This window comes from Notothenia rossii (assembly GCF_949606895.1).
Source record: "Notothenia rossii genome assembly, chromosome: 9".
Lineage (NCBI taxonomy): Eukaryota > Metazoa > Chordata > Actinopteri > Perciformes > Nototheniidae > Notothenia > Notothenia rossii.
In genome coordinates this window covers 32,188,914-32,216,776 of record NC_136907.1, presented here as the reverse complement: position 1 = coordinate 32,216,776, position 27,863 = coordinate 32,188,914, and the positions used below count along the sequence as shown (strand labels likewise).

Genomic DNA, 27,863 nt, shown 5'->3' with positions numbered 1-27,863 from the left:
CTTTATGGTCAAGTTCAAATAAAACCTCAACTTTTAAAATAATACAAACAGTATTTTTCTGCGTACATTTCTATGCATTTGAGAACAGAGTATCATTCTTCTCATAGGAATACAACATCTTACCAGTTGTTGACTTGCAGAAGGGTTAGATTTGTTTGTCCTGCGATCTGCCTTTTCTCATCTTCTGTTGGATATGGGTGCTGAAAGAAGGCAGAACCAGCACAGCAGTTTTAAAGTCGTTTTCTTCAATGAATGTCATTCATGTGCAACTTACTAATAAGTTGGTCTCCTCATGTACTACAAACACTGAAATGCTCTACCTCCTGACACTCAGTAAACGTCCTCCTTACTTACTCTCCATAAGCATATACAAATCTCTCACATCATCCTCTCTGCTCCTATAGCTGCTACTTTTTAGCCCTTAGAAAGGCCTACCTGCATGAACATTTCAGATGAGCTTACACACACACACACACACACGCACACATGCACACACACACACGCACACACACACACACAAACACACACACACACACACACACACACACACACACACACACACACACACACACACACACACACACACACACACACACACACACACACACACACACACAGTGCCTCACCATGAGATGCTGAAAGAGCCAGGAGCGCATGATGTTGGTGGCGTGTTTGGGCAGGACCCCCCTCTTATTCTTGGACTTCTTGTCTTCGCTGTCCAACAGGGACGCCAGGTCCATGTTTAACTTTTTGATAAAAAGCAGGAAAAGCAGAGATGAGAACAAAATAAAATATAATGAAAGGAGAAGAAAGGGATAGATGGTAGGGCTTAGTTATTGTTGCCATGGCAACAAAGGGAGACTACCAATTACCGCTCTTTTTTTCAGTGGCAAGGGCAAAAACACCTCCTCAAGTGTCACCATGGAAACTGAATTTGAATAATGATACTTAAAATATAAAAAGCAGCACCCTTGACTATGTGGAAATACAAGAGGGTCAGTCAGTGCTTTAGCCCTCTGTCAAAGTTTGATTTCACACTTTGCTGCCGAATTATAAAGGTTGTGGTACAAAGTAGCACTGCGTTTAGTTGGGTTTTTCATTTGTGTTGACCTAAGCCTCTCTTTGTGTTCAGGGAGGAATCACTATTAGAGGTTATTGGTTGGAGTGCGGGCTGAAGGACGAGATGCTGACATGTCTCACAGCCTGCGGTGGTCTCATGGATGTGTGTGTGTGTGTGTGTATCTGGCTGAGCCTTGGGAGGACTGACCACACCACCCACTGTTCTTGAGAGGACATCTCAGATTATCATGGCCATCAAGAGTTCTGTGGTGGTGGTCAAGGTTAAGTTAGCCCCCTTCCATGCTGCACCTTTTTTATTAAGGGCGTAGAGGACAGGACTAGAAAAAAAGTCAAGAGGAGGCTATAATCAGTATAGAAGTGGTCTGCATCATCTGAAAATGTGGAACCGGAAAAACGTAGTAAACATTGTTTTTTGGTTAGACGGCTAATCCACATTTAAACGTTTTGAGCATTTTAGCTCTAAAGACAGACACACACTAACATATATTTTTCAGATTTCTGTAGGATCTGCATTGTACGAAGATTGCACTTCACTTCCTTTCGTTGTAAACTGTCTAAAAAATCCTTTGGTGTCAATAAAGCTATGTCATACATCTCCTGGCCTGGAAGTCCACAGTGTGTAGTCTGTGGCTGTTAAGTTTCTCAGCCTGTGAACAGCTCATTCCAAACACGTTGCAGAAAATGACCTCACAACAATGAAATATGGGGACTGACATCATCACACAAGAATATAATTGGGCTAACTGAATCCACAGTTCTCAGCTATCCCGGCAATACCCCTTTAAGGAATTACATGTTAAATGTTAAGGGATCCTGGTATGCAGAAATATTCAAATACATCATATAATAACAGGTGAAAATAATACTTCTACTGCATGCTAAAACTGCATGGAGGTATCATTGTCTGTAAAGGGACTTGTAGGTATAACTGCTTTCATTCAGACCTCTTCAGGTGGAAGGTTTGAGAGATCTTTGTGAATATGGCCATCCTAATTTTTCCCTAAGCAAAATGTAACTTTCGAGCTTTGTTACGGCCCGTCCACACAGCGGCATGCGTTGAAGCTTCAACGCTTCTGCCCATTCACTTTGAATGGGGTGATGTCATGCTTCGCCGAACTGCATTGTGGGGAGCGTAGCTATGCGTTGCTCGCGTCAAAAGTTGAACCATGTTCAACTTTTGAAGCTTCGACAGAATCGTCAGCCAATCAAATTCCGTTTATGAAAATCTGCCAGTACAACTGCTAGCCAATCAAACTGCGTGTATGCTGCGAGAGCCATACCGTAGGTCCTTTCTATGTTCCATAAAATGGAATGGAATGCATAATCATTGCGGTAGTGAATCACCCGGTGCTGTATGATCAGTCTCTGTTCATCTACCGGGATACAAACCGGAGGAGCCAGGCATGGAGGGAGGTGGCAGAGATAGTGGGTGAAGCTGGTAGGTTTTCGCCTGTTTGGGGAGTTTATATCCAGTGTACCTCGTTTAAACATTGAATGGACAGCTAGCAGACATAGCTAGCCTGGAATGTTTTTTGCTTTGTATGTCGGGGGCGGGAGATTCATGTGATTGGTTGTTGGTCGCGTTGCTCGCGTTGACTCCCCAAGCTTCAGAGACGCCCACTTCCAAGCGTCAACGCACGCTGCTGTGTGGACGCTCCGTTACGGCCCCTACACACGGCGGCGTGCGTTGAAACTTCAACGCTTCTGCCCATTCACTTTGAATGGGGTGACGTCACGCTTTGCCGAACTGCATTGTGGTTCCGTCGCTTCGCTTTGCTCGCGTTGTTCGCTTCAAAAGTTGAGCAATGTTCTACTTTTGAAGCTTCGACGGAAGCGTCAGCCAATCAAATCATATGCCAGTACAAGCTCTATCCAATCAAACCGCGTGCTTGTGTGTCCGGGGCGGGAGATTCATGTCATTGGTTGTTGGTCGAGTTTCAGACACGCCCACCGGAAAGCTTCAACGCACGCCGCCGTGTGGATCAAGCTCAGAGAAAACAAAGTGAGTCGACCAGCTGCCAAAATGTTAGGAGGTTGAAGTGAGTCAACTGTTTGAATGTTCTAGTGAGAAGCACATCATGTAAGGGTTGTGCTGCACAATAGTAACTGTAGAAATAAGTGTGCATCCAGACCCGGTGAGGACACTACCTATACTGACTCAGCAATCACTGTAAGTTATATTCTTGTTTAAATAGACTTCTCTGTTTCATTTATTCTACTCTGTATAATTGTTCTGTAGTTATTGTAGCTAAAACGGCGATTTCTGAGAGATTTTAAATCTCAGATCTGCTCAACTCAACCTGTCACACAGGTCTCAGTGGGTCACACGCCTCAACCCTGCATTACAATAGGCAGGAACACTCTGTTGTCGCCCACCAGCTGAAGAGAGTTAACTAATTAGAGGGGCGTGCCCTCACAGCTGTGAGAACTCAGCAATCAGGTTTCCATCTTAGGTGGCTCTTTCCTGGAGCGTCAGCTTCAGCATCAGCCAGAGTTGGAGTTGGAGTAAGACTGACAAAGACATTGGAGTCCTGTTGGAGTCACGAGGGAGGCAAAGAGGAGGCAAATCCTACTTTGATTGAGCTAAGTATCGCTGGTGTTTTCTTTTGTTTTATTCAATTATCTTTGTTCTCTAGCCCCTCATGCTATAATCATCTGTATTTTCTCCATTCCTGTTCATGTGTCCTCTCGCAATTATCACTGGCCCCGTGTATCTCCGAATCGATATAACCGACCTGCTCTTGTCTATCCCACATGCTCCACTGAGATCCAACATCTCGTTTCAGGGGGCCTGTGGAACTGCCAGTCAGCTGTTCCTAAGGCTGACTTCATCTCTGGCTACGCTTCCCTGCAGTCTCTGGATTTCCTTGCTCTCACGGAGACCTGGATCACTCCATCCAACACATCCACCCCAGCAGCTCTCTCCACAGCATATTCCTTCTCCCATACACCCATACCCTCTGGCAGAGGAGGTGGCACTGGTCTCCTGCTCTCTCCCAACTGGAGCTTTTCCCTCTTCAAGCTACCTAACTTCACTCCTTCCACCTTTGAATTCCATGCCGTCACAGTAACCCATCCTATACAATTAACCATTGTTGTTCTCTACCGTCCACCAGGCGCCTTGGGGGACTTCTTGGAGGAGTTAGATAATCTCCTCTCACACATCCCTGAAACTGGCCCTCCCGCTGTACTTCTCGGAGACTTCAACCTCCAGGCTGGGAAGATATCTGAACTAACATCTCTGTTAACCACCTTTGCTTTTTCACTGTCTCCATCCCCACCAACTCATAACGCTGGCAATGTCCTTGATCTCATATTCTCACTACTTCTAACCTCTCTGTAAACCCGCTCCACACATCCGATCACTTCTTCATTTCATTCTCTCTACCCCTTTCCAAACATAACAAACTAATCTCTTCTAATTCTGCACCTGTCCGCCGCAACCTTTGTTCCCTCTCCCCCTCTACCTTTGCCTCATCGGTGCTCTCAGCCCTCCTTTCCTCTGATTCGTTCCAACTCCTGCCTCCAAACTCTGCTGCAGAAACTCGACTCTCTACTCTCTCATCCTCTCTGGACTCTCTCTGTCCTCTCACATCTCGGCAGGCTCGTCAGTCCCCTCCTGCTCCCTGGCTAAATGACGCACTACGTACTAATAGAACCATCCTTAGGGCAGCAAAGCGGAAATGGTGGAAATTCAAACACCATGACGACCTCCTAACCTATCAGGCTCTCCTCTCCTCTTTCTCTGCTTCGATCTCTCAGGAAAAAAGCACCTTCTTTCAAGATAAGATCCAATCTTCCTATTCCAATCCCAAAAAACGATTTTCTATCTTCTCCACCCTCTTGGACCACCCCAAAACCCCTCCCCCCTCCTCCCTTCTGTCAAGGGACTTTGTTAACCACTTTGAAAAGAAGGTTGATGATATTCGCTCTTCTTCTTCTGACTCACCTTTACTCACCGCTGGGTCACCAGACCCTCCCTTCACCCACACACTGACCTCCTTCTCCCCTCTCTCTCCAAGTGAAGTTCTTACCCTCGTTACCTCTGCCCGCCCTACCACCTGTCCTCTGGACCCTATCCCCTCAAACCTCCTTCAGACTATCGCTCCTGATATTCTACCGTTTCTCACCCATTTCATCAACACTTCTCTAACTTCTGGTCACTTTCCAAACAGTCTCAAGGAGGCAAGAGTAAACCCTCTCCTAAAGAAACCCACTCTCAACCCGTCTGATGTTATAAACTACAGGCCTGTCTCTCTCCTCCCGTTCCTGTCTAAAACACTTGAACGCACTGTCTTTAAACAACTCTCCTGTTATCTCCATCAGAACAACCTTCTGGATCCGCACCAGTCTGGTTTCAAGGCAGGTAACTCAACAGAAACTGCCCTCCTTGCTGTCTCTGAGGAACTGCACACTGCTAAAGCAGCCTCCCTCTCCTCTGTCATCATCCTTCTGGACCTGTCTGCTGCATTCGACACGGTGAACCATTAGATCCTCCTTCGCACTCTCCAAGAACTTGGAGTTTCAGGCACTGCACTTTCCCTCCTCACCTCATACCTCAAAGACCGTACCGACAGGGTAACTTGGGGAGAGTCAGAGTCCGACCCTTGTCAATTAACTACAGGGGTCCCTCAGGGCTCTGTTCTTGGTCCCCTCCTCTTCTCCTTGTACACAAACTCGCTCGGGTCTGTCATTAGCCCGCATGGTTCGTCATACCACTGCTACGCTGACGACACCCAATTAATTATGTCCTTTCCCCGCTCAGAGACCCAGGTCGTCGCACTCATCTCTGCTTGCCTAGCAGACATCTCTCAGTGGATGTCTGCTCCTCACCTCAAGCTCAACCTTGACAAGACTGAACTGCTTTTCCTTCCGGGAAAAGATTGTCCCACTCTTGACCTAACAATCAACATCGGCACCTCTGTTGTTTCCCCGACTCAGACTGCAACGAATCTGGGTGTGACCCTAGATAACAAACTGTTCTTCACTGCAAACATTGCTGCTACAACCCGCTGCTGCAGATACACACTTTACAACATCAGGAGGATACGTCCCCAGCAGACCCAGAAATCAGTGCAGGTTCTGGTCCAGGCTCTCGTCATCTCACGCCTAGACTACTGCAACTCCCTCCTGGCTGGTCTACCTGCATGTGCCATCCGACCTCTGCAGCTCATCCAGAGTTCAGCGGCTCGTCTGGTCTTCAACCTTCCAAAATTCTCCCACACCACGCCGCTCCTCCGCTACTCCGCTCCCTTCACTGGCTTCCAGTAACTGCTAGGAATCCACTTCAAGACACTGGTACTTGCGTACCATGCTGCGAAATGATCTGGCCCTTCCTACATCCAGGACATGGTTAAACCGTACACCCCAGCACGTGCACTCCGCTCTGCATCGGACAAACAGCTCGCTGCACCCGCACGGCGAGGGGGACCCAAGTTCCCATCAGCAAAAACACGTGGGTTTGCTATCCTGGCTCCAAAATGGTGGAATGAGCTCCCCATTGAAATCAGGACAGCAGATAGCTTGCACATCTTCTGACGAGGACTGAAAACTCATCTCTTTCGACTCCACTTTGAGCGATAGAATTACTAACAAAGCACTTATATACTAATAAAGGGCTGGCTTATCTAAAGCCAGTTGAGTAGCACTTGAAATGTTTGTTTCTATGAAACCTGATGTACTTATATGATTCTGTTTTCTTCAAGGTTGTATCTTCCTGGTCGAATGCACTTATTGTAAGTCGCTTTGGATAAAAGCGTCAGCTAAATGCAATGTAATGTAAAAAATAATCTCTTATTTCTGCTGCTGTATTTAAGGAAAGTAAAAAGAAAAAACTATGTGAGGTATTTGTACCATCAGCAGAATAGCCCACCATTGTGTTCAGTAAAATCTATTCACATTGTATTGACAGCATTTGTAAAGGTTAGCCCTCAACAGTGGACGTTGATATAATGTTGTCCTGTGTGAGAAATTAAAATATGTGTGGGTCTGTGTGTGTCCCTTATAGTACACCAGTCTGTGTTAATTTCCTTGTGTAGATAAATGTGTGTGTGTGTGTGTGTGTGTGTGTGTGTGTGTGTGTGTGTGTGTGTGTGTGTGTGTGTGTGTGTGTGTGTGTGTGTGTGTGTGTGTGTGTGTGTGTGTGTGTGTGTGTGTGTGTGTGTGTGTGTGTGTGTGTGTGTGTGTGTGTGTGTGTGTGTGTGTGTGTGTGTGTGTGTGTGTGTGTGTGTGTGTGTGTGTGTGTGTGTGTGTGTGTGTGTGTGTGTGTGTGTGTGTGTGCACGTCATACTCTGAATAAAACTACTTAAAGAAGTATACACATACAGAGACTGACATTGCACACTTTCACTGCCTGCATATTTTAAATATATAAATATTGTATGAACATTTCATAAGCATGACTATGTAGGTCTGCTAAAGAATATGTAATTGATTAATTTGATGTGGAACGTGGTAGTTGAAAGACTTACAAGGATCTCGTAGATAAATCACAGACGATCCTATATATTCATTCAGAACCATACAGACACCCCCCTCACCCAAACATACATACACACACACTATCATCCCCCCCACAAGAGTCAGTACAGCTGCAGCTGGGTGTCACATGGGCTCCTCCTCTCACCCCCCGTCAGCCCGGGGGTGGGCGTGTGTTGCGGGGGAAAGCCAGGTTGAATTAATTGGCGGCACGGAGCTGGAGAGTTTGATTACTCGGGGCTTATGGGTAAAGTAGCAACGGGGCTGTGTTTAATTCCCGACCCTCATGTAGCACTCTGCTTCAGATATTCACCGAGGCCTCCTCTGACTGACTTACTCAAGTACTGTGCTTAAGTACAATTTTGAGAGACTTGTACTCTACTTGAGTATTTTAAAGTTTTGCTACTTTGTACTTCTACTCCACTACAGTTCAGAGGTAAATGGTGTCCTTTTACTTCACAACATACAGATGTGGATTAATGATGTGAAATATAATCAAGTGTTAAATCAGACTTTAGTTCCACCTGGAGTAAATTCACAAGCTACCCTGCAGTATACAAAGTCATTCAAACTAGCTGCACCTTTACTAGCTTTGAGAACACTTTCATGATCAATCATTATAAAACATATCATATATATTATTCTGAAAGGGACCAATCTGCACAATGACTACTTTTACTGTCGCTACTTTAACTATATTTTGATGATAATACTTTTCTAGTTTTACTACAGTTTAATTGCAGGACTTTTACTGTAACAGAGTATTCCTACACTCTGGTACTTCTACCTTTACCCCCGCTCCCTGCTTATATTCAGTTGAGACTGTGAAGGCCACGCAAAGACTGACATCCCCAGATATACATCAAATCCACCAAATGTCTTCCGAGTCATGCACAATATTTAAATGTTTAGAAATAATGGAACCAAAATCGTCTGAATTAATCTATTCTGAATTCTAATTACCCACCCACCTGGATTTTAGGTTAATGGTTCAAAAACAGTAAGTAGTAAGTACATTTTATGCCAGTGTAACAAAGACTCCCTGTCTGAAGAGCATGACATGCAAAAGGAAAATAAGTTCTAACTGTTCATTGTCTTCGGCAGGTTTTTATAATGTGGTCTTGTCACTATATTATTTCGAATATTTCCAAAACAAATACAAATGTTAACTTTAGAGACCCAAAGCATGTTAACATTCAAGTTAATCCGATCATTTTACACTCACAATGGACACTTCCTTCAGTGAGACTGCGGTAAGTTACTGTCTGTAGCCCACAAAAGTTAAGGAATGCTGCCCCAAATGATTTCAGAATGTTTTTATCAATGATACTGGTTTCAACTATTAAATTCATTTCCTGTGTTGCTGCCAACTACCTACTTTTTGATTAGAAATGTAATACTTTGTTTTTGTGTTCCCATAGAATGTTGTGTCTGCTCTCCAACGGCTACCTTCAGATGAATTAGCAGTAACTACCCAGAACAGATACCTCCGTTTCGGAGCCAAACAAAGACCTGATAACTCTGATCAGAACTAACTGACGTCTGCTCCTGATGCTTAACAGAGGAGGATCTGTGACGGTGGATTCAATGATAAATAAGTCATAAAGGTTTGAAAGTCTCCACTCTCCTCTCCTATTCATATTTTAACTAAAAAATTACACTCAAATATTTTGAAACAGCATGGAAATCGTGAAACTTTTAAATGTATCGTGTTTACATTCTATATTCAGCTGTGGTGATATGTTAGGATTGGAGCTTGTGCTGGACTTCGAATCAGGGGCTAGCAAGTTTGAGTCCCACTGCAGTCTGCATTTCGTTGTGTCCCTGGGCAAGACACTTCACCCCAAATTGTATGTAAGTCGCTTTGGATAAAAGCGTCTAACAAATGAAATGTGAATAACATTGAGAGATTAAAACTGAGTGAAAGATTTTAAAAAATGCACTGTAAAAATATATTTGAGCTTACTAGTGGTTCTGTAATTTAGCAGTTAGCTTTACAAGTTTAACAACTTCAGGTGAACCACTGTGCGTCCTTGTTAATTAAAACTGTGACTCTCTTCTTTACTTTTATAATTCAGCTGAATGTGTAATGGATTAGTAGTAGCGGTCATCTCAACAACAAACACTCAAAGGCAGAAGAAGAGTGTTCCAGATATCCTGAAATAACACATTTTGAGCTGGAAAAAGGGAAACATTCAAATGTTCTGTCATGAACAACCCAATGCCAGGCTTTCAGATTGGTTCAACAGTTGTTAACCCTTCAATGGAAAAGAGATGAAACATCTGTGGTATTATATTATATTATTTCCTGTTTGTTAAAATTCCAGAAAATGTTTCTCTCATTACTCTGACTTACTGTCATAAGGAGGTGAATGTTGTGTAGACTGAAAAAAGTATTATGTAAACACATTTCACATAACCGTTTTAGGTTAGTTTAAAGCAATAATAAGTTGAACCGAATATATTTTTATTCAAACTTAAATTATTGCTTTGACTAACCTAATACAGTTATGTGAAATCTTTTGACATAGTACGTTTAATTAAATTCAACGTCTCAGTTTTTTCAGTGTATTAACCTTGTGTTTCTTTAAATTCTTTAAAACCAAAAAAGGATATATAATAATCTACAGTATATGCATTAAGTCAAGCCCTACAGGAACATCATGGGAATAAACTATTTCCATTTTGTCTGTCAGCGGGGCGGCTGTGTTTAGACAGACACCATGAATAGGTGCTTCGGGGGGGTGGGGGGGGGGGGTCTCTGTGAGGTGTAAAGAGGCCTTAATGATAATAGCCGCGTTCACACCGGAGTACTTTTCCCACTTTAGTTCCGATATAGTTCCGAAATGTCGCGTTCACACCAAAAAGAGCCGGAACTAAAATTAGTTCATGAGAACCTTTTTACCCCCTTTTCCGTCCCTGCTATAGAGCAGGGACTCTCCTGCGGCTCTCTTGTGAGAAAAGAGCTATATTTCTGATTGGCTGGGCGGATTGCAAACCACAACCCGTAAAACAAAAAAAAAGTGTTGTGAAGCCACCATTTTATTATCCTTGCATTAGCATTATTAGCATTGGCATTAGCCCAGCGCAGAAGCGCAGAGAGACTAACTTATGGCAACACAAAATAAAACATGGGAGCGGTGGAGATGAGGAGGTGTCAGCGTTCTGGCGATTTACTCGGAAGGCTTCAGTAGAAGCTGCTGGGAGTCCCAGAAGCTTCTACTGAAGCCAGTCCCCAACTCCGGGGACTTCCGGCCGGGAATTTTGGGCGGCAGTATACGCCGTGAAGTTGTTTGCGGCCTGCCAATGAACCCAAAGCAGAAGAAGAAGAAGTGACGTCAGCGGCTTCATTTGCCTAATCCACCCCCAGGGACTTATTCCGGTGTGAACGCGATCTGTACTTAGTTCATCAGAACTGAAGAGTTCTGATGAACTAAGTTCTCATGAACCTTTGTGGGAAAAGTACTGCGGTGTGAAAGCGCCTATTGAAGCGTTGGTGTTGATGTCACAGGGCGTGTGACGGTCTACCTGTGAGTTCTGGATCTGGATGGTTCCCGGCGGCAGCGCCTGCGTTAACACTTGCCCTTGCGATGTCACCATGGCAACCGGCTGGTACAAGGTCCCACCTGAGGGGATAATTTGCCATCATGAGTATCAAGTGGCTCCAGCAGCTACTTCTCTGCCACCAGAGGCTTATTAACTTCTTGTCTGCCTCGCAAACAAGAACACGGCAAACAGAAGAAGAAATGATTAGATTCAAGGTGCAGTAATGTCCTTAAACTGAGAAAAAAGCAGACGGGAGAGTGCTTTGGCTTCTGGCTTCTGCCTTAATTAGTCTTGATCAGACACTCTTATCACAGTCTGTCTGAGTTCTCAGTGTGTAGTGATCAAAGCACATATTGATTTATTTTTGGGTTAAAAGGGATTTCCAGAGGGCAGGATTAACATTTCCCTGTACCGGCTCGACATTAGCCAAGCACCCTTTGAAGGATGTAATCACTGTTTCTGATACACGAACACACATATCTTTCACTAGGTCATACATTCTGTTTGAACAAAGTAGCATTTAAATATTGTGATTCATTGATAAATGGTGTGTTTTGTTTAAACTTGTGATGCATGAAATTGTTGTCACTTGATGTCCTATATACATACAGTATATATATACAATTACACAAAAGTTGATACACTATTTCCATGTACTGATAATATAGGAATATGTGAAATTAGGTGTGTATAACCATGACAACATGAAGAAACTAAACTTTTCACTGGATGAAATTAAAATGATTGGCTGAATCCAAGTCCTATGAATGTTACACTACTCAGAGTCCATCAGAGGAGTTCAACAATGTGACATTAACTGTTACTACCAAAACCCAAAATGAACATTATACAGTATGTGTGTGTCATGGTGTTTGTGTGTTATCACATGCTTACTCGATACCACTTGGGAGTTGATGGTAGTCATGGTAACATTGCCTTGTTGCAGACCCCCGGCAGACACCAGTATCCCTGAAGGGTTAACAGAGCTGGAGACAGAGGTCATGGATGGAGAGGAGGTCTGAATTAGTTCCTGGGGGATCACAGAGAGACACTAGTGAGCCAATGTAAAGATAGCTCTACTGAAAAATGTCCAAAAGCTAAATCTACCTGGTGATAAAGGATAAGCTGTATCTTTGTGAGTGTTCCTTAGAGATAGATGCCCTGAAGGAAGTGTTTGCAGAGTGTGTGACTGACCTGCTGCATGTTGAGGCTGGTGTGTGACGGAGAATAGGGGCCTCCCAGGTCGTTGCGCAGGAGGTTGTCGCTGTGCATCTTGGTCTTGAGGCAGGTGATGTAACGGTTGCAGAAATCTTTACAGAGTTCATTGACCTTCTCTAACTCTAATAGGTGGATTCGCAACACCTGGATGGCCTTCACCATCTGAAGGAAACACAGGGAAAGAAGAAACACCTTCACAACACGCTAAACACGGAATCACTTTCAAAACACCTTTTATTTACCTAATAATGCATGGAAATCCATTTTCAGAAAATGTTTTAGTGTGGACCAAGGTTATGGACCAACCAACCAACAAACAATAATACATTTTGAAATTAGCATGGTGAATATATGCAATCATAAAAACACATTAATAGTGTATACTTCAAACAATAATTTAACAATTCTCAGATCATTTCCATGTCCAAATGAACAAAGCGACCAATGAATTTGCAACCTAAATGTGGCTTCTAATTTGATCTAGATTTGAAGAAAAACAAAAGCAAAGATATCCATAGAGCTAGTATAAGTCAAGATCCTGGGTCTTACAGATCCTCCAGTTTGAGATGTTTTTGTTGGAAACTGTTAGTACAGTACAGACACTGTGAATCTCTTTTCAGAGCCCCGGAATGTGTTACTGAAAACCTCATGCTAACGATAGAGATGTAGAGGTTTCATCATTGAATGGATTCAAGTATGTTCTCATACAGCTGCGTAGATGATCCTTCAAACCAGCTCTGCATTCACTCTAACACATATTTGACTAAACTGAGTCAAATGAACAGTGTCACAGATACTCAGTGATGAGATGTTTAAAGTATGTTTTTTAAAGGGTGTGACGAAAGATTTGTGACGAGATCAAGTGAAATGCAACCATTTATATTTTTTAGTGTCTTTTATTATTTAATCCTGAGTTGCATATAGATTGCAAGTATACAGGGGGGCTGTAATCCCATCATCCTTCACTCTCCCTAAGATCAGGCCTCTTTAATGCAATGCTGAGAGGTCGACCCTAATACGCCTTCACTGTCTGTCTGAAGAGCAGGTTTTGAAGGCTACGACATTCAAACAAATAATACCTTTTATTTTTATCATTATTGGATAACGAGGTTAATGTCCCGAAAATCTCGTTCAAATTCTAAAGGATCTTTTCTCTCTCACCTATCTCTATGTGCATGATATTTAAGGGTGAATCTTGTAACAGATATTTAAGGGTGAAAACAGAAAGATTTACTTTAATTAAATGTATTATGTCAACATGGTTCACGTAAGGTTTGTTGAAATCATTAATGATAGGTTGAATGCAATATTGTTTATTTAAACGAAATATGATTCCTTTCAGCTAACCTAATATAGTTATGTGAAATCTGTTGATATAATACTTTTAATTAATATCAACGTTTCAGTGTTCTCAGTGTACAGTAACCTGTTTTTTACACATACTGAGCTTTCAACTGCATCTCAGGTTGTTTTTCAGCACATGAAGTCTGTGAGACTGAGACTATGTTAAAGCATAATAAAGCTAGTAAGTTTACATATAGGTCTAAATATTGCATAATATTTAGAAAGAACAACATTCCTGTCCCAAACAGCCGGAGAGAGAAGGGTTCAGCAGGTAGGATGTGAGAGGTCACATGATCCAGAAGGTCAGCTAAGGGTGACTGGTCCTGTGGAGCTAAATACAGAATCTTGATAGAAGGAATTCTATTATTTTAGGTCTAGATCGGTTCAATAATTTTAAGGAACGCCAGCATCTTTCCGTATGTGGTGTCTCGTCAATTGTGTTAGTTGTGTTTGTTTTATGTATGTAATTTCATGTTTGTCAGGTATTTATGTCATTCCAAGTCTAGTCAGGTTTCTATGTAGAGTCAGGTTTTCATGTTACTTCACGTCTCGTCTGTCTATTTTATGTCTGTCATCTCTAGTCAAGTCCCCATGCTTCATGTCATGTCTCGTTTTCCAATTTCCTGTATTATTTTGTACTTACCTCTTGTCTTTCTTTTTAGACCTTGTTACTTCCTCCCTTTGGGTGTTTTCCCGCGATCGTCAGTGTCTGCCCGCCCCTGATTGTTTCCACCTGTTCCCAATTCCCTCATGTTTAAATAGTCCTTGTCTCCATTTGTATTGTGCCAGTTAGTCTTGTTTCAGTGTGCTTCATATGTCCAGAGACCCAGCGTGTTACCAGAGAGGAGAGTTTTGTTTGTTTGATATCAAGAGTTTTGTTTTGTCCTCGCAAGAGTGATTTTTTGTTAAAACTTTGTTTTATTTTTCTCATTAAAATATGAGTCGTTGCATTTGAGTCCAGTATTTTTGTTCCCCCGTTTTAACACCGTACACCTGAAGTAACAATATTTAGGAAGGGCTACAGCCTATAATAAAAGTGATAGACAGCTAAGAGACTAACCACATTTGATAACATGAATAACTATCAATGACTAGACTATAACAATCTGTACAGTACTTTTACAACAGACTGGTACATGTGTTTACCTACCAGCTACGTTTACAAGGATATCTATTTGGGGGGTTCTGATCTGGTTCTTTCATGTTTGCTTTACAGGCATTAATTCCCTCCAAACGTGATTTATATTGTTGAGGAAACAGGTGTCACTACAGTGCAGACACCGAAGCAGGTAGTGGCAGAGAAAGGGTGATATATATGTTTTACTTCAATTGAGTCGGATCAATTTACCCCTTAGATAGAGCAAGTTAAGCAGCAAGACAACCTTTTTTTTAGAACCCATATTTTCAAGGCCCTTTATTATAGATGTATTATTTTCCTTTTGATTGACAGAAGACATCGTGAAGTAAAGGTTGTTGTTTTCATTTGACTTCAATCTATTTTTTCTAGGGGTGCACCGAATGGGAAATTCTTGGCCGAAACCGATACCGAAAATAGGAAACAGTGGGCCGAAAACCGAATGCCGAAAGGCCGAAAATGATTAATAGAAATATATATATATATATATATATATATATAATGTATACATTTTTTACCAATGTTGTTCAGCTACCTGATTATGGAAAAATACATGATTATGGCAAAACTTAACTTAAATAATAATCACTATTATGGGTCCATAAAACATTTATTCAGCAATTTTGAATGCATACAGTACATTCATTCCAAGTCAAGTGCATTTTCTTTTCTCTGTAGGATAACTACAACAAAGTGCATTCAGAACAAAGCCAAGGTGCTTTAAAACTGCATAAACATCTAGGCCAGTAGGCCTACAACAAAACAGTGTAAATAAAGACTCTAACAGCCAGGCCTTCAACAACAACAAATGCACCTATAAGTTTGGTAACCTAACGTGTTGTTGTGATGACGTAATCAAAACGCGGCGACAAGCGCGGCGCGCGACCATGCTCGCGGCTGGCTCACAGCCAACATGTCTGCCGCTTGGAGATATTTCAAAATATCAGAGAAAGAGGCGCGGATTGCGATTTGTAAAACGTGTTCAGCTGACATTTTTACATTACATTACATTGCATTTAGCTGACGCTTTTATCCAAAGCGACTTACAATTAGTGCATTCGACCAGGAAGATACAACCTTTAAGAAAACAGAATCATATAAGTACATCAGGTTTCATAGAGCCAAACATTTCAAGTGCTACTCAACTGGCATTTAGAAAGCCAGCCCTTTATTAGTATATAAGTGCTTTGTTAGTAATTCTATCGCTCGAAGTGGAGTCTAAAGAGATGAGTTTTCAGTTTGCGTCGGAAGATGTGTAAGCTATCTGCTGTCCTGATTTCAATGGGGAGCTCATTCCACCATTTTGGAGCCAGGATAGCAAACCCACGTGTTTTTGCTGACGGGAACTTGGGTCCCCCTCGCAGTGCGGGTGCAGCGAGCTGTTTGGCTGATGCAGAGCGTCATTTCTCGAGGGGGTGTAACCTCAAAGACTTTCACCACTTCGGAATTACTCCACCACTTGAAATCAAAACACCCGGACAAATATGCGGAGTATGATCAACGTAACCCTGTTCTCTGACATTCGGTGATATTTTTTCGGCCAACAGCCGAAAGGGCCTTTTTAACCGTTTTCGGCCGATAATTTTCGGTGGCCGAATATTCGGTGCATCCCTAATTTTTTCCTTGCCTAGAGGACAACACAAGTAAAAATTGTCTCATCTCACCCCAATCTCCCCTAACCAAGTAATGGATACCCCCTGTTGTTTCCCAGGATTTCTTTCACCACACTGTTCCTGGAAAGCAAAGACTTTGAGACAGCATCTGAACCACCATGGGGAGTTAAGAATCTTCACCCCAAAGGTTGATGAGGCTCATGTCCCTGAAGCTGTCAAGAAACATCTCTCCACACTAAACTGGAACTCTTGCTGCCCGGACATTCTCAAAGACTTGAAATGAATGCAACAGTCCAAGAGGAACTTCTTTCATATGATATAGACATGTAATCAGTTGTGTTGCTAGGAAACTGATGTGCCTATGTTGGGCCTAATATTTTTACAACGTTGTTTGAAAGTTACATTTTCTTTAAACAGAAATCATTCAGTTAATGTACAATATTCACATCACTCTGTGTGTTCTCCTCTCCAGCAGATATCTTTCCATCACTAGAGTGACTCCTCTCCACTCTTTGCAGCTCACTCCTCGAAGTCCCCACTCAAGGTCACAGAATGGACAGAAAAGTGCTTGGCCAAGGAGGAGATAAATCAGCTAATTAAACTGTGCTCACTTAATCAAGGGACCAGTTACTGTTCTCCCATCACAGCCAGTGAGGCCCAGTGTAGCATTACTGTCCTGGGGAAGAGTTAGGGCCCTGTGGGAGGGGCCGTGCCCAGAGCCTCATAAAACACACAGATGCAGGGTTAATTGACTGTTCAGCACTCCAAGTACTGTAACAGCAAGTGTGCACTTTTTTTCCTGCCTTGTCTCTGTCTGGCTTCACCTCCTCTGCCACTTTACTCAGTGAACATGATCAGCATCCTCCTTCTCTTCATTTGTAATTACAGCTAGCGGTTGTGCGAGGAGGGGGGCAGGGGGAGGATGGAAGAGATCACATGAAAAAGGAGGTGAATGGCAGCAGCAGCATGATTGGATGCAGTGCAGAGAAACAGGCATATGACATACATTGTTTTATAATTTTACTTAACCTTTTCATTATTTTCTTGCACTACTTATTAGAAATATTACTTTAAAGGTCCCATGTCATGCTTTTCCAGTTATTACCCATCCCCTTGTGTGTCATGCATACTTGCCAATCTTGAGACCACAGAAATCGGGAGCATTTTAAAATGCAAAATGGGGTGGGGGGTGTGGGGGGGGGGGGGGGGTGTGCTAGTGGATCGCCGGAGCTGTTAGATTAACATTAACATGCTTATTGTAGTTCTAAGTGCAATGCCTTGCGGCCTGTAGCACCATCCTTGATGGAGCATATGTGTGGGCAGGAAAGGAGTGAGCAGAGAGTAGAGTAGTTGTCGATTCTTGTTCTGTTTTCTGTGACTATCTGCCTCACCCTCTCAGACTTTCAGTTGCGCGCTACTAAAGAGACGTGTTACCATGGAAACCAAACAATGGTGTAGCTGTATTAAAGTCTGAGTGGAAACAGTCCTAAGTAAATCAGATTTTGTCAGAAATCGGGAGAAATGCGGGAGAAATATGACCCCGGGAGGAAACCTGGAGAGGGCAATGAAATCGGGAGTCTCCGGCGAAAATCGGGAGGGTTGACAAGTATGGTGTCATGTAGCTTTTTCTGCACGTAAACAGGAAAAGTCCCCCCTTTAGAGAGTAAAACTCTAACACAGAAAAGACCTGTCTATGCTGCCCCAAAACGCCTCTTTGGACATTTCTCTTTTTCTTCCTGGGTACAGTGACGTGCCTATACCCAAATGGACCCATTGGTCCAAATGGACCAATCCGCGGAGCCGTTAGGTTAAGTCCGTGGATTGGTCCAAATGGACACTCAATCTTTTCTCAGCTGCAGCTCCGCCGATTTCTCCTCCCTGAGACGGTGGGACGCGGCGAGGCTGTGAATCTGTGTGTGAGTACACACACAAACTCCCAGCCAGGCTACGGGCGTGTGTGTGTGTGTGCGGGCTTCGCTGTGTCTCGCTGCCTCGCAGACGGCCACTGGGCTCACAGGGAGGGGGGGGCAGGAGCTCCAACAAGCCGTTTAGGACAGAGAGTGAATACACATACTATAGAGATGCTGTATGAGAAACCAATGTGAGTTTGGAACATCGAACAATGTAAATCTATTCTAGTAGACCTCAACAATGGAATTATAATCAGTAGAAATGGCCATGACATGGGACCTTTAACTTCTTATGTTTTCTTGTTTTATTGAATTCATCTTCAAGTGTAAAATGGAGAAACTATCGTTCCCTCGGCATAAATATTTCAGATTCTGATTTGCAGCTTTATTTATTTTTATTTTCATATACCTCATTCAAGTTCACCAGATTGTCTAAAGTAACTAACTATAAGACAGCTTTGGCTAAAACATTAAATCACAAAAGAATCAAAAACCACAGTCACTGAAGCTCAGTTGGAGTTAATATCATGGGTGTAGCTCACCAGGTTGTCCAGCTCTGGATCCTCGCTGAAGAAAGGTTTGTGTTCTCGCTCCTGCTGATGCACAAAGTTTTCAATGTCCACATCAAAGCTGGCGGAGGTGATGCATTCAGAGCCCTGCGTGGCCTGCTCACACTTCTCAAACAGCAGCGCCAGCAGGGGGAACAACGGATGTCTGCGGAGAGACAGACAGACACACGTTATATTGAATACAATAAAGTATCATCGTATTGTAGTGAACTCTCAATAGAGCAACTGAATAGAAAAGCTCAAGTCATAAAGGTCCCCCCCTCACTGTACCGTTAATAGCATGGTAGCTCCGTGAAATTCCCTAAAGGACATGCTGAACATACAGATAAGGTTCAGCCAGATCTTAAAGTGGATAGGATATGGTCCAGTGACAGCGCTTCAGTGTCACCTACAATGTTACCATCTGCCTGACATAGGGAATGTCACTCTAAGATCTGCAGATACACAAGGCAGTGGCCCACACTGAGCTTTGTGTGTACATGCCAGATTATTGAGCATTTCCACTTGGAAGAAATCAAACCTGAACAGACTGCCTGGGAATAGATGCATCCTTTTGACGCAAAGACCTACATTTAACACTCAATGTTCTTATTACATGCCGACCCTCTTTCTGCACTCTGCCTCTTCCATCCTCTCACACTCTGCCCTGTGTGTTACCTTTGAAGGAAAACCCAAAAGAAAATATGTTGCAGCCAAATGAATTATGATTAGGACTCTTGGCAGTGTATTACGTATATAACCCCTGTAAGCTGCTTACTAGAGGCACATTTCATTATTTGCACAGTTAGCTGTGGTATACTATACTCATGCTACAAGGAAGCCCAGTTTCAAACTGAAGTTTTTAACATTTGCAACAGCAAAAAGCAGAAGGTTATTATTCCTAAAGATTTCAGGATTTCAAATACAAGACCCTGAAATACAAGTCCTTGTCAATGTCATAGAATGTCATAGAATGTGTCCAATAATAAATTCCAGTTTCCAGGGAAAAGAAAATGTTTGGGATGCGTTCGGTTACCAATTCTCATGGTTATTCATTTAATTGTACTGTTTGTATTATAATTCTATATATTGTCACAGAGATAAATAAACACAATGCTCAGTAGAGTGCTGCATGATTTTGTATGTTGGTATGTTTGTAGTTAGTGAGTTTGCACACCAGAGCTATCACAGTGAATCAAACTATTATTATAAAAGCTAAATAGTTTATGTATGATGTTATGTAGCTACTATGAGTATGTCTAGACTGCTTTGGGTAAATGTCCCTCCTGGATGATTGTATGCAAAAACTATAATTGAACTGTATCTGTGTGAATGTACATGAACCATGAGTTGTGGTGGAAACTAAGTGGGAACCAGGGTGAAAGCACTGCATTCTCTTGGAGTGTAATATTAATACATAAATATACATTTGAGGTCATTTCAGACACTGACTTAAGTCTGCCTTGAATTACTATTCATTTGTAGTAGAAGTGTGTTCAGAATTCCTCAAGATGGTCTAATTGATAATCCGGTGTTTGGCTTGAAAGGATGATCTTTTTGTTTTATTATTTTTTAGATTGGATATATTTTGAGGTGAGTAGTTTATGTCTGATGTGTGTATGTGGCTAAACGTATGTTCGACTGTGTGTGTGTGGACCCCAGGTAGTGCTAATGCAAATGAGAATCCTAACCAAGATGAAAACATAAAGATAAATACAGGTTAAATAAATTGAACAAAATGTATTTATACTATAACTGACTGTTCTTATTGGTAGTTGTTGCTTAAAGATAATGTCACATGTTTTATGTCAAACTGTATCATTGTTGTGGACATGTATAGGTGTGTATGTGCAGAATGTGTGTTTTGTGAGTGTGTGTTGCAGAGGACTGCAGTGACATGGAGGCAGACTGACCCCCCCCTCCCACTCAGGCTCTAACCCATGTCTCTCATTTGCAGACTTTAATAGTCGTCTATATTATACTCTAATCTCCCTGATCCCAATTTAATGCCGCTCCCCCAGTCGGACGTGGCAGGAATATTAAACAGAAATTGGGGGTGGGGGACGGGGAGTATCCAGGTGAGGGAGAGGAGGGCACTATAAGTGAGAGCAAACAGGGTGACTCTCAGCTCTGCAGATGGAGTCTCACATTGTCATCATCACTACTAGTTAACTCAATACAGTTGGATCATCCATACACAGGAGGAATAACACATGTCAGTCTCAACACAACAGCACTTTATTTGAGCCGTGTGTTGCTTTATGAACATCACACAGACACACTGGCTCCGCAGGGCCTGATACCCAGGGGGATTTTGGGTAGAGCTAGAGAGTACAGTACCTTTGTTGGAAGGTAAATATATAACTGCCTGGGAATGGCAGACTTCAAAACACAATAGGTGAGGTTAAAATAAAACAAAAGGGACAGGTAAAGGTGAGCGCAGAATGTCTTACATTTTAAAGAGAAGAAAATCTCCACAGGTGAAAAAGTTAGGAAATCAAATTAATAGAATATCCCTGTCTATCTTCAGAACGATCTGACAATTATGACTTTACTTAAGTATCTGCCAACACATAAATAACCGGAGCAAAGTATATCAGAGCTGCGTTCAGTCAGCACTGTGAGTGCAGACGCCGACGTGTCGCACTTATCATTATCGCATCATATATTCACTTATCTGTGTCACCTTCTTGAGCCCGACCTCGCCGTGCACTTACTGTGGAGTCGTGTACTTACAGGGAGCCGTGAGCTTACAGTGGAGTCGTGCACTTACAGGGAGTCGGGCACTTACAGTGAAGTCGTGCACTTACAGGGAGTCGTGCACTTACAGAGAGTCGTGCACTTACAGTGGAGTCGTGCACTTACAGGGAGTCGTGCACTTACAGGGAGTCGGGTACTTACAGTGGAGTCGTGCACTTACAGGGAGTCGTGCACTTACAGTGGAGTCGTGCACTTACAGGGAGTCGTGCACTTACAGTGGAATCGTGCACTTACAGGGAGTCGTGCACTTACAGTGGAGTCGTGCACTTACAGGGAGTCGTGCACTTACAGTGGAGTCGTGCACTTACAGGGAGTCGGGCACTTACAGTGAAGTCGTGAACTTGCAGGGAGTCGTGCACTTACAGAGAGTCGTGCACTTACAGTGGAGTCGTGCACTTACAGGGAGTCGTGCACTTACAGGGAGTCGGGTACTTACAGTGGAGTCGTGCACTTACAGTGGAGTCGTGTACTTACAGGGAGTCGTGCACTTACAGTAGAGTCGTTTACAGTGCCGCATACTGTATGCAGAATTGTTATTTAAAACAACAGATTAATCAATCAATCAATGTTTATTTATATAGCCCAATATCACAAATGTTACATTTGTCTCAGTGGAATTCACAGTTTGTACAGAATATTAGTATGACAATACGACACCATCTGTCCTTTGACCCTCACATCGTACAAGGAAAAACTTCCAGAGAAAACCCCACAGTTTAAAGGGAAACATGGGAGAAACCTCAGGGAGAGCAACAGAGGAGGGATCCCTCTCCCAGGACGGACATACTGTACGTGCAATAGATGCCGTGTGTAAATCGAAGAGATAATACATTTCACAGCATAGGTAGACCAAATGTTTGGAAATGCATGTGTCTGTGATAAGAAGATGAATCCACAAGGATGTCAACAATCCTGTGGGAGCCATCAGGGAAGTAGTATGATGAGAGTCAGGCAGGACCGCAGAGACAGGTTCAGCCACGACTCAAAATCCAGGACTCAGGATCCAGGATCCAGGATCTAGGATCTAGGATCTAGGACCACAGCAATACGATCAGTCACGACTCAGGATCGTTAACGAAACACTCAAATGTAATTAAGGTCAGATCCACTCGTGTCATAGTGGCAGTGATATCATAAACCTGTCAGTATTTGTTGTTCTTTCTGCTCTTTGCAGCTGCAACTATGTTGCCTTTATCATGGATTTTGTGTTTAAGTCATGGATGTTTAAAGTTTAACTTAAATTAAATTATTTAATTGTCTAACAGAATAGTTTACTCTTCATTAATAAAGTATGACGCTGCGCTGTCAGTACGCTTCTCAATGTTTGTGATTGGTCAAATGTTGCTAACCCCACCCCTTTCATGTGAACGCGCTCTCAGCCAGACAGAGTAACCCTGGTTGATTTACCAAGTTGATGACCATCGTCGTAGGACCGCTTAGCGAGAGCGTGTTTGTTAGGGTTAGTTAAGCCAGATAACCCAAACATATCCAGGGTCTGTTGAACTGGCTTCGTCTACAGGCCCTTTTTGCACTTTTTGTAAACGCTGGAATTTTTTTTCACGTTTCCTCAAGTTGGTGAATGTTTTCTAAATGCTGCACGTGTTGTTCAGCTGGTGAAGGTTTTTTCTTCATCTGTATCTGTTTTTGAGCTTTTGTGTTTTTATATTTGCATCGTTTCTTGACCTGCATAGCGTTTCTCCTATGGAAGTGATTTGGGCCATGTAACGCATTGGCACTTTTTGGCCTCCGTATTAAAGAGACATTGCAGTTTTCATCTTCTAGAATCTAGAACACTTGACAAGCACTGATCTATACAGTTTAATTAAAGATATATTGCAGGCTGGTAACGCAAGTCCTGTTCTGCTTTTGACAGCTCTAAACTGATATCGATCTATCTGGAAATATATTTGAGTTTTTTGTTACTGTTTGTATAACAATCACGAGAAATATTAGGCATAATGACACGATACATTGTTTTATTGTGAAAAACTTTTGTTTTCTGTGAAGGCGTATTTTACATTACATATTTCAGATTGCTCTTTAAAATATATCACTAGCTGGATAATAGTTTCCATCTTTCCCCATGCACTCTGTATGAATATGAACATGAATGGCTTCATGTTAAAGCCTTCCAGTAGGACATATGTTTTTTCACAGTAAATTGCAAAAGGTTATTTGTTTTCAGCTCAGCATATTCTCAATGGATGCTTATTTTGTTTTCTTGTTATTTAATGTGACATGGAAACATGTAATCTACATTTCATCATGCTTACATATTTATATATTATTGCTTAACCATCTCCAATAAATCCTAACTGCTGCATTTCTAGTCACTCTTATACATGAAGCCTCTTTTATCCTCTTCACATCCAGTCAAATTATTTTTATAGCTTTTACAGCTAACGTAATGGCTAGCAATGTTCTTCCTGTCGCTGCTGTTGTTGAACATAACAATAAAGCATGTCTCTCTTAATGACACTGAGTCTAATTAACATCCGGGAACAGTAAAGAACATTAAAACTACAGTGCATTTGTAAAACAGACTTTGTTAGGCTAAAATTGAATCTGTAAACAACGTGTTAATGTACATGCTCAGAATGTTAACAGCAGCTTGATGTGAAAGCATTTGCATATAATATATTATCTTCGCATTTTCTTTCCTTCTGCTATTCAGTTTGTTTCTTTGCTTATTTATAGAGGTGATAACAAACATCGACAAGTGGCATAATTAAAGATATTGAAAAGGACATATTTTCATAATTTTCAATTTCAATCTTTAAATATACAATGTAATAAAAGCCTTAAAAAAAGATAAAGCTATTAAGGCAATCAGGGTGTGCATTGTGAAACGTGTATCCTTGACAACGAAGCATTGTGCACAGTCTGTCCTCGCCACCTCTGAGTTCTGAAAGAAACAAAACCTTTTGGCGCTTTCTGTGACCTTTACACAGGAGGGCAGGATTAAGGTAGATGGAGTGTGAAAAGGCATCCATTTTTATGAACGTGTGTGTGAGTGCATGGTCACGCTACAGTATATGTTCCTTCCTGTCCCCCACTACGTCCTGCAGTGTCCCCAGCCCCCGTGTTGGCAGAGAGGAGCAGCAGGCTCTATCTGCAGTGCGGCGGAGTGCAGATTGCCGGCTGGGGGATCATTATAAGGGCCATAAAAGAGCGATTTACAGGATGGCCAGTGAGTGGAGTCAGCACCGTGCCCCCCCTCCAGCACTGCACCGTGCTGGGTCACTAACAAAAAGCCCAAAACGGAGAATCAGAGGCCAGCGGGGGAATGTGATGACTTAAACATGAAGTTGAGGAAGGTTGCTGCTCTACTGGCATCTGCTTTATGATCAGAGTCAGAGAATGGAGAAGGAGATACCATTCTGAGGTTCGATTAACGCAGTACACCTCCAAAAGCATAATTTAAAGCTATTGGAACATTTAACAACATGATGTTGTGTCCGATTAAACCGTTGGTGAAAATATTTGTCTAAAATGGTTTACAATGTCAATAATTAATTTCCTATCCCAACAGTCAAGCCTACATTTTGTTGTTTGGCCTCTTCTTAGTAGAGGAGAGCTGTAAACAGTTAACTTAGCAGTTACCTGTATGGTTCAATGGTTATAACAATGTCACTTTTTTAAGCCCTAACCCTAACCTATGTTGTAATTTCCCCCAATAATTCAGATATTTTACTTATTTGCTGCTTTTCTGATGTGTGACAGATTCAGGTGCTAAATCTAATATGGATGTGTCTTGGGGTTGAACTGAAATAATACATATATGTATATTTTTATAACCCCTAATACATTTTGAATGTAATTTTTTGATTGTAAGACTACTTCTTTTTAAATACTCATAGTTAATCATAAAGAAATGATACAATCCACACAAAAAGCTTAATAAAAAACAAAAGGAGGCTGATAGATGAAAGCAGGGTAACAATAGGAGCTGAGAAATTGACATTTGAGCATCTACAATTTCAACCCATGTGCAATTCCCTCTGCTGAGGAAGACTGTGAGTAGCTCTGACTGGACCTCGTGTGGGGATCTAGTCAACTACTGTTCTCAAGGTCTTACAATGTCAACAGGAATTATTCCTCAAGTCTGAAACGATATGGAGTCATCAGTTGCTTTCCAACAATGCAAGATGTTAAAACGGAAGATGCAGAGTGGTGCATGAAAACCAGCTCAAATCAAAGCAGCGAAGATGTCTACAAAATAAATCATGTTTGCCTGCTTTCGTAATAATCTGCAAGGCCACCGAGGGGGTACGGGGGGGGGGATTTGAAGGTATGTGTTTATGTGAGCTGGAGATGGAGGTCTCTCCCTCTCTCTGCTCCCCACTATTCCCCCGCCCAATCAGGCCGGCTGTACTCTGTGTATTAGAAGCAGTCTGTGGTGGAGCCCTGCTGCGCTGCTCCGACAAGGCCCCCTGTCCCCAGACTACATCTCTGAAGCACACACACACACACACACACACACACACACACACACACACACACACACACACACACACACACACACACACACGCACTCACATGCATAAACACACAAAGGATCTCCGGCACTCTGAATAAATCCTGTTTCCCTGGTATCTACTTTTTCAAACTCCCTTTTTCATTCTAATGTCGCCTCCTGAAGTGCTTAAGGTCCATGGTCCGATGCTACAAGCAGCAATGAAGAGGGGGGGCCTGGTGGACGGTGCAGAAAGCCCTCACCGACGGTAGAGCACTTTTATATTGTCTCAACACCTAATATGGCTTCTTTTTTTTGTTGCCATAGCTGTGTACTTATTTTGACCTTATTTTGATTCTATCATTACTAATGTGTGCTTTTCTTCTCTATATTTAATAAGTTAGCTTAGTCTTTATTATTGCATATATTTTTTTTTCTTCTGATATGCCACTTTTTGCTGTAACACTTTACACTTCCCCGGGACTAATAAAGGAACTCTGAATCTGAAGAAGGCCCCCTGAGCCAGGAAGCTGTGTGTGTGTGTGTGTGTGTGCATTGTACTTGTTTATGGCTGGTTATGGCTAGTGTGTGTGTGTGTGTGTGTGTGTGTGTGTGTGTGTGTGTGTGTGTGTGTGTGTGTGTGTGTGTGTGTGTGTGTGTGTGTGTGTGTGTGTGTGTGTGTGTGTGTGTGTGTGTGTGTGTGTGTGTGTGTGTGTGTGTGTGTGTGTGTGTGTGTGTGTGTGTGTGGTATCCCCACAGTTATCAACACACACTTATTATTAAGAAAATAATGAATAATACCCAAATTAAGAAAATAATACAACATACGATACATTTGGCTGACCGCAAAAGCCCTCACATTATTTATGAGGCTGTGCTGAAACCCTGAAAACAACAAGATTCAAAGGATCTTTTCCCCTCTTTTTTATTCATTACTTTATATGATTTATTTTGATTTTATTTATGCTTTTCGCTTCCTGCTCCTCCTTGCACACACCTCCATATTCCTCTGGTCATATGAATACATACATAAATACACTTTCATACATGCAAAGAAACACATAGAAATGTATCCGTAGTTCTACACTGACAAAAGCAACAAAACATCTGTACACAATTTACACGCATTTGCAATGTCAGGTCTTATGACTATTTTGTGTTACTTTGTTTGTATTTTGTTAGAACCATGTGTGTCTAAATGTTCACCTTTTGTACCGTGTATATTGTACAAATACAAAAATAAACGACACATGAACCCAACAGTGAATGACTATATTTCCATGACTTGAAGGCAGATGGAGTTCTACTGTCTTCTGTGTTTTCTGTTGGCCACTCGTCAAAAAAGACGAGACAGATTACGAAGTTACCAGAGTTAAAAAGAAAAGTGTTGACTTCCTTTCTCATCCAAAGTCAAGCAGTGAGGAAACCCATAACAAAACGTGTATGAAAGAAACAGCCAATAAACCGCTTGAGCTTTGACACAGTTTCCTGCATTCAGCAGCGTGTGAGCCAATCGCTGACCTGCAGCCGTCAGACTGAGCCTCTGTGGAGGAGGACGCATTGATGCACTGTGGCAGAGAGGATAAACAGACTTTATGGTGCATTACAGAGGCAGACAAACACACAGGCAAGTATAAATGTGGCCCACGGCATCTTTGGACGTGTCAAATTAAACGCACCGCCTCCTGTTGTGTACTACATGAGAGGTCTGCCTCTTATGCCATTAAGTGCAAATACAAGCATACACACGCCCCAGGCTGGATACACTCCTGTATG

At 42.3% G+C, this 27,863-nt stretch overlaps 1 protein-coding gene across 4 annotated transcripts in view; it reads right to left on the bottom strand.

Annotated features, from left to right (window-relative positions):
- pknox2 (pbx/knotted 1 homeobox 2) overlaps nt 1-27,863 on the bottom strand; it is a 107,373-nt gene that overhangs the window by 3,575 nt on the left and 75,935 nt on the right. For all 4 annotated transcript variants that reach the window (XM_079651650.1, XM_079651652.1, XM_079651651.1 and 1 more), the window contains 6 exons: nt 18,866-19,037; nt 12,298-12,483; nt 11,998-12,133; nt 11,086-11,183; nt 627-746; nt 124-200 (listed from right to left, as the gene is read on the bottom strand). In XM_079651650.1, coding sequence (XP_079507776.1) covers nt 124-200; nt 627-746; nt 11,086-11,183; nt 11,998-12,133; nt 12,298-12,483; nt 18,866-19,037 — 789 coding nt within the window. The remainder of the gene's footprint in view (nt 1-123; nt 201-626; nt 747-11,085; nt 11,184-11,997; nt 12,134-12,297; nt 12,484-18,865; nt 19,038-27,863) is intronic.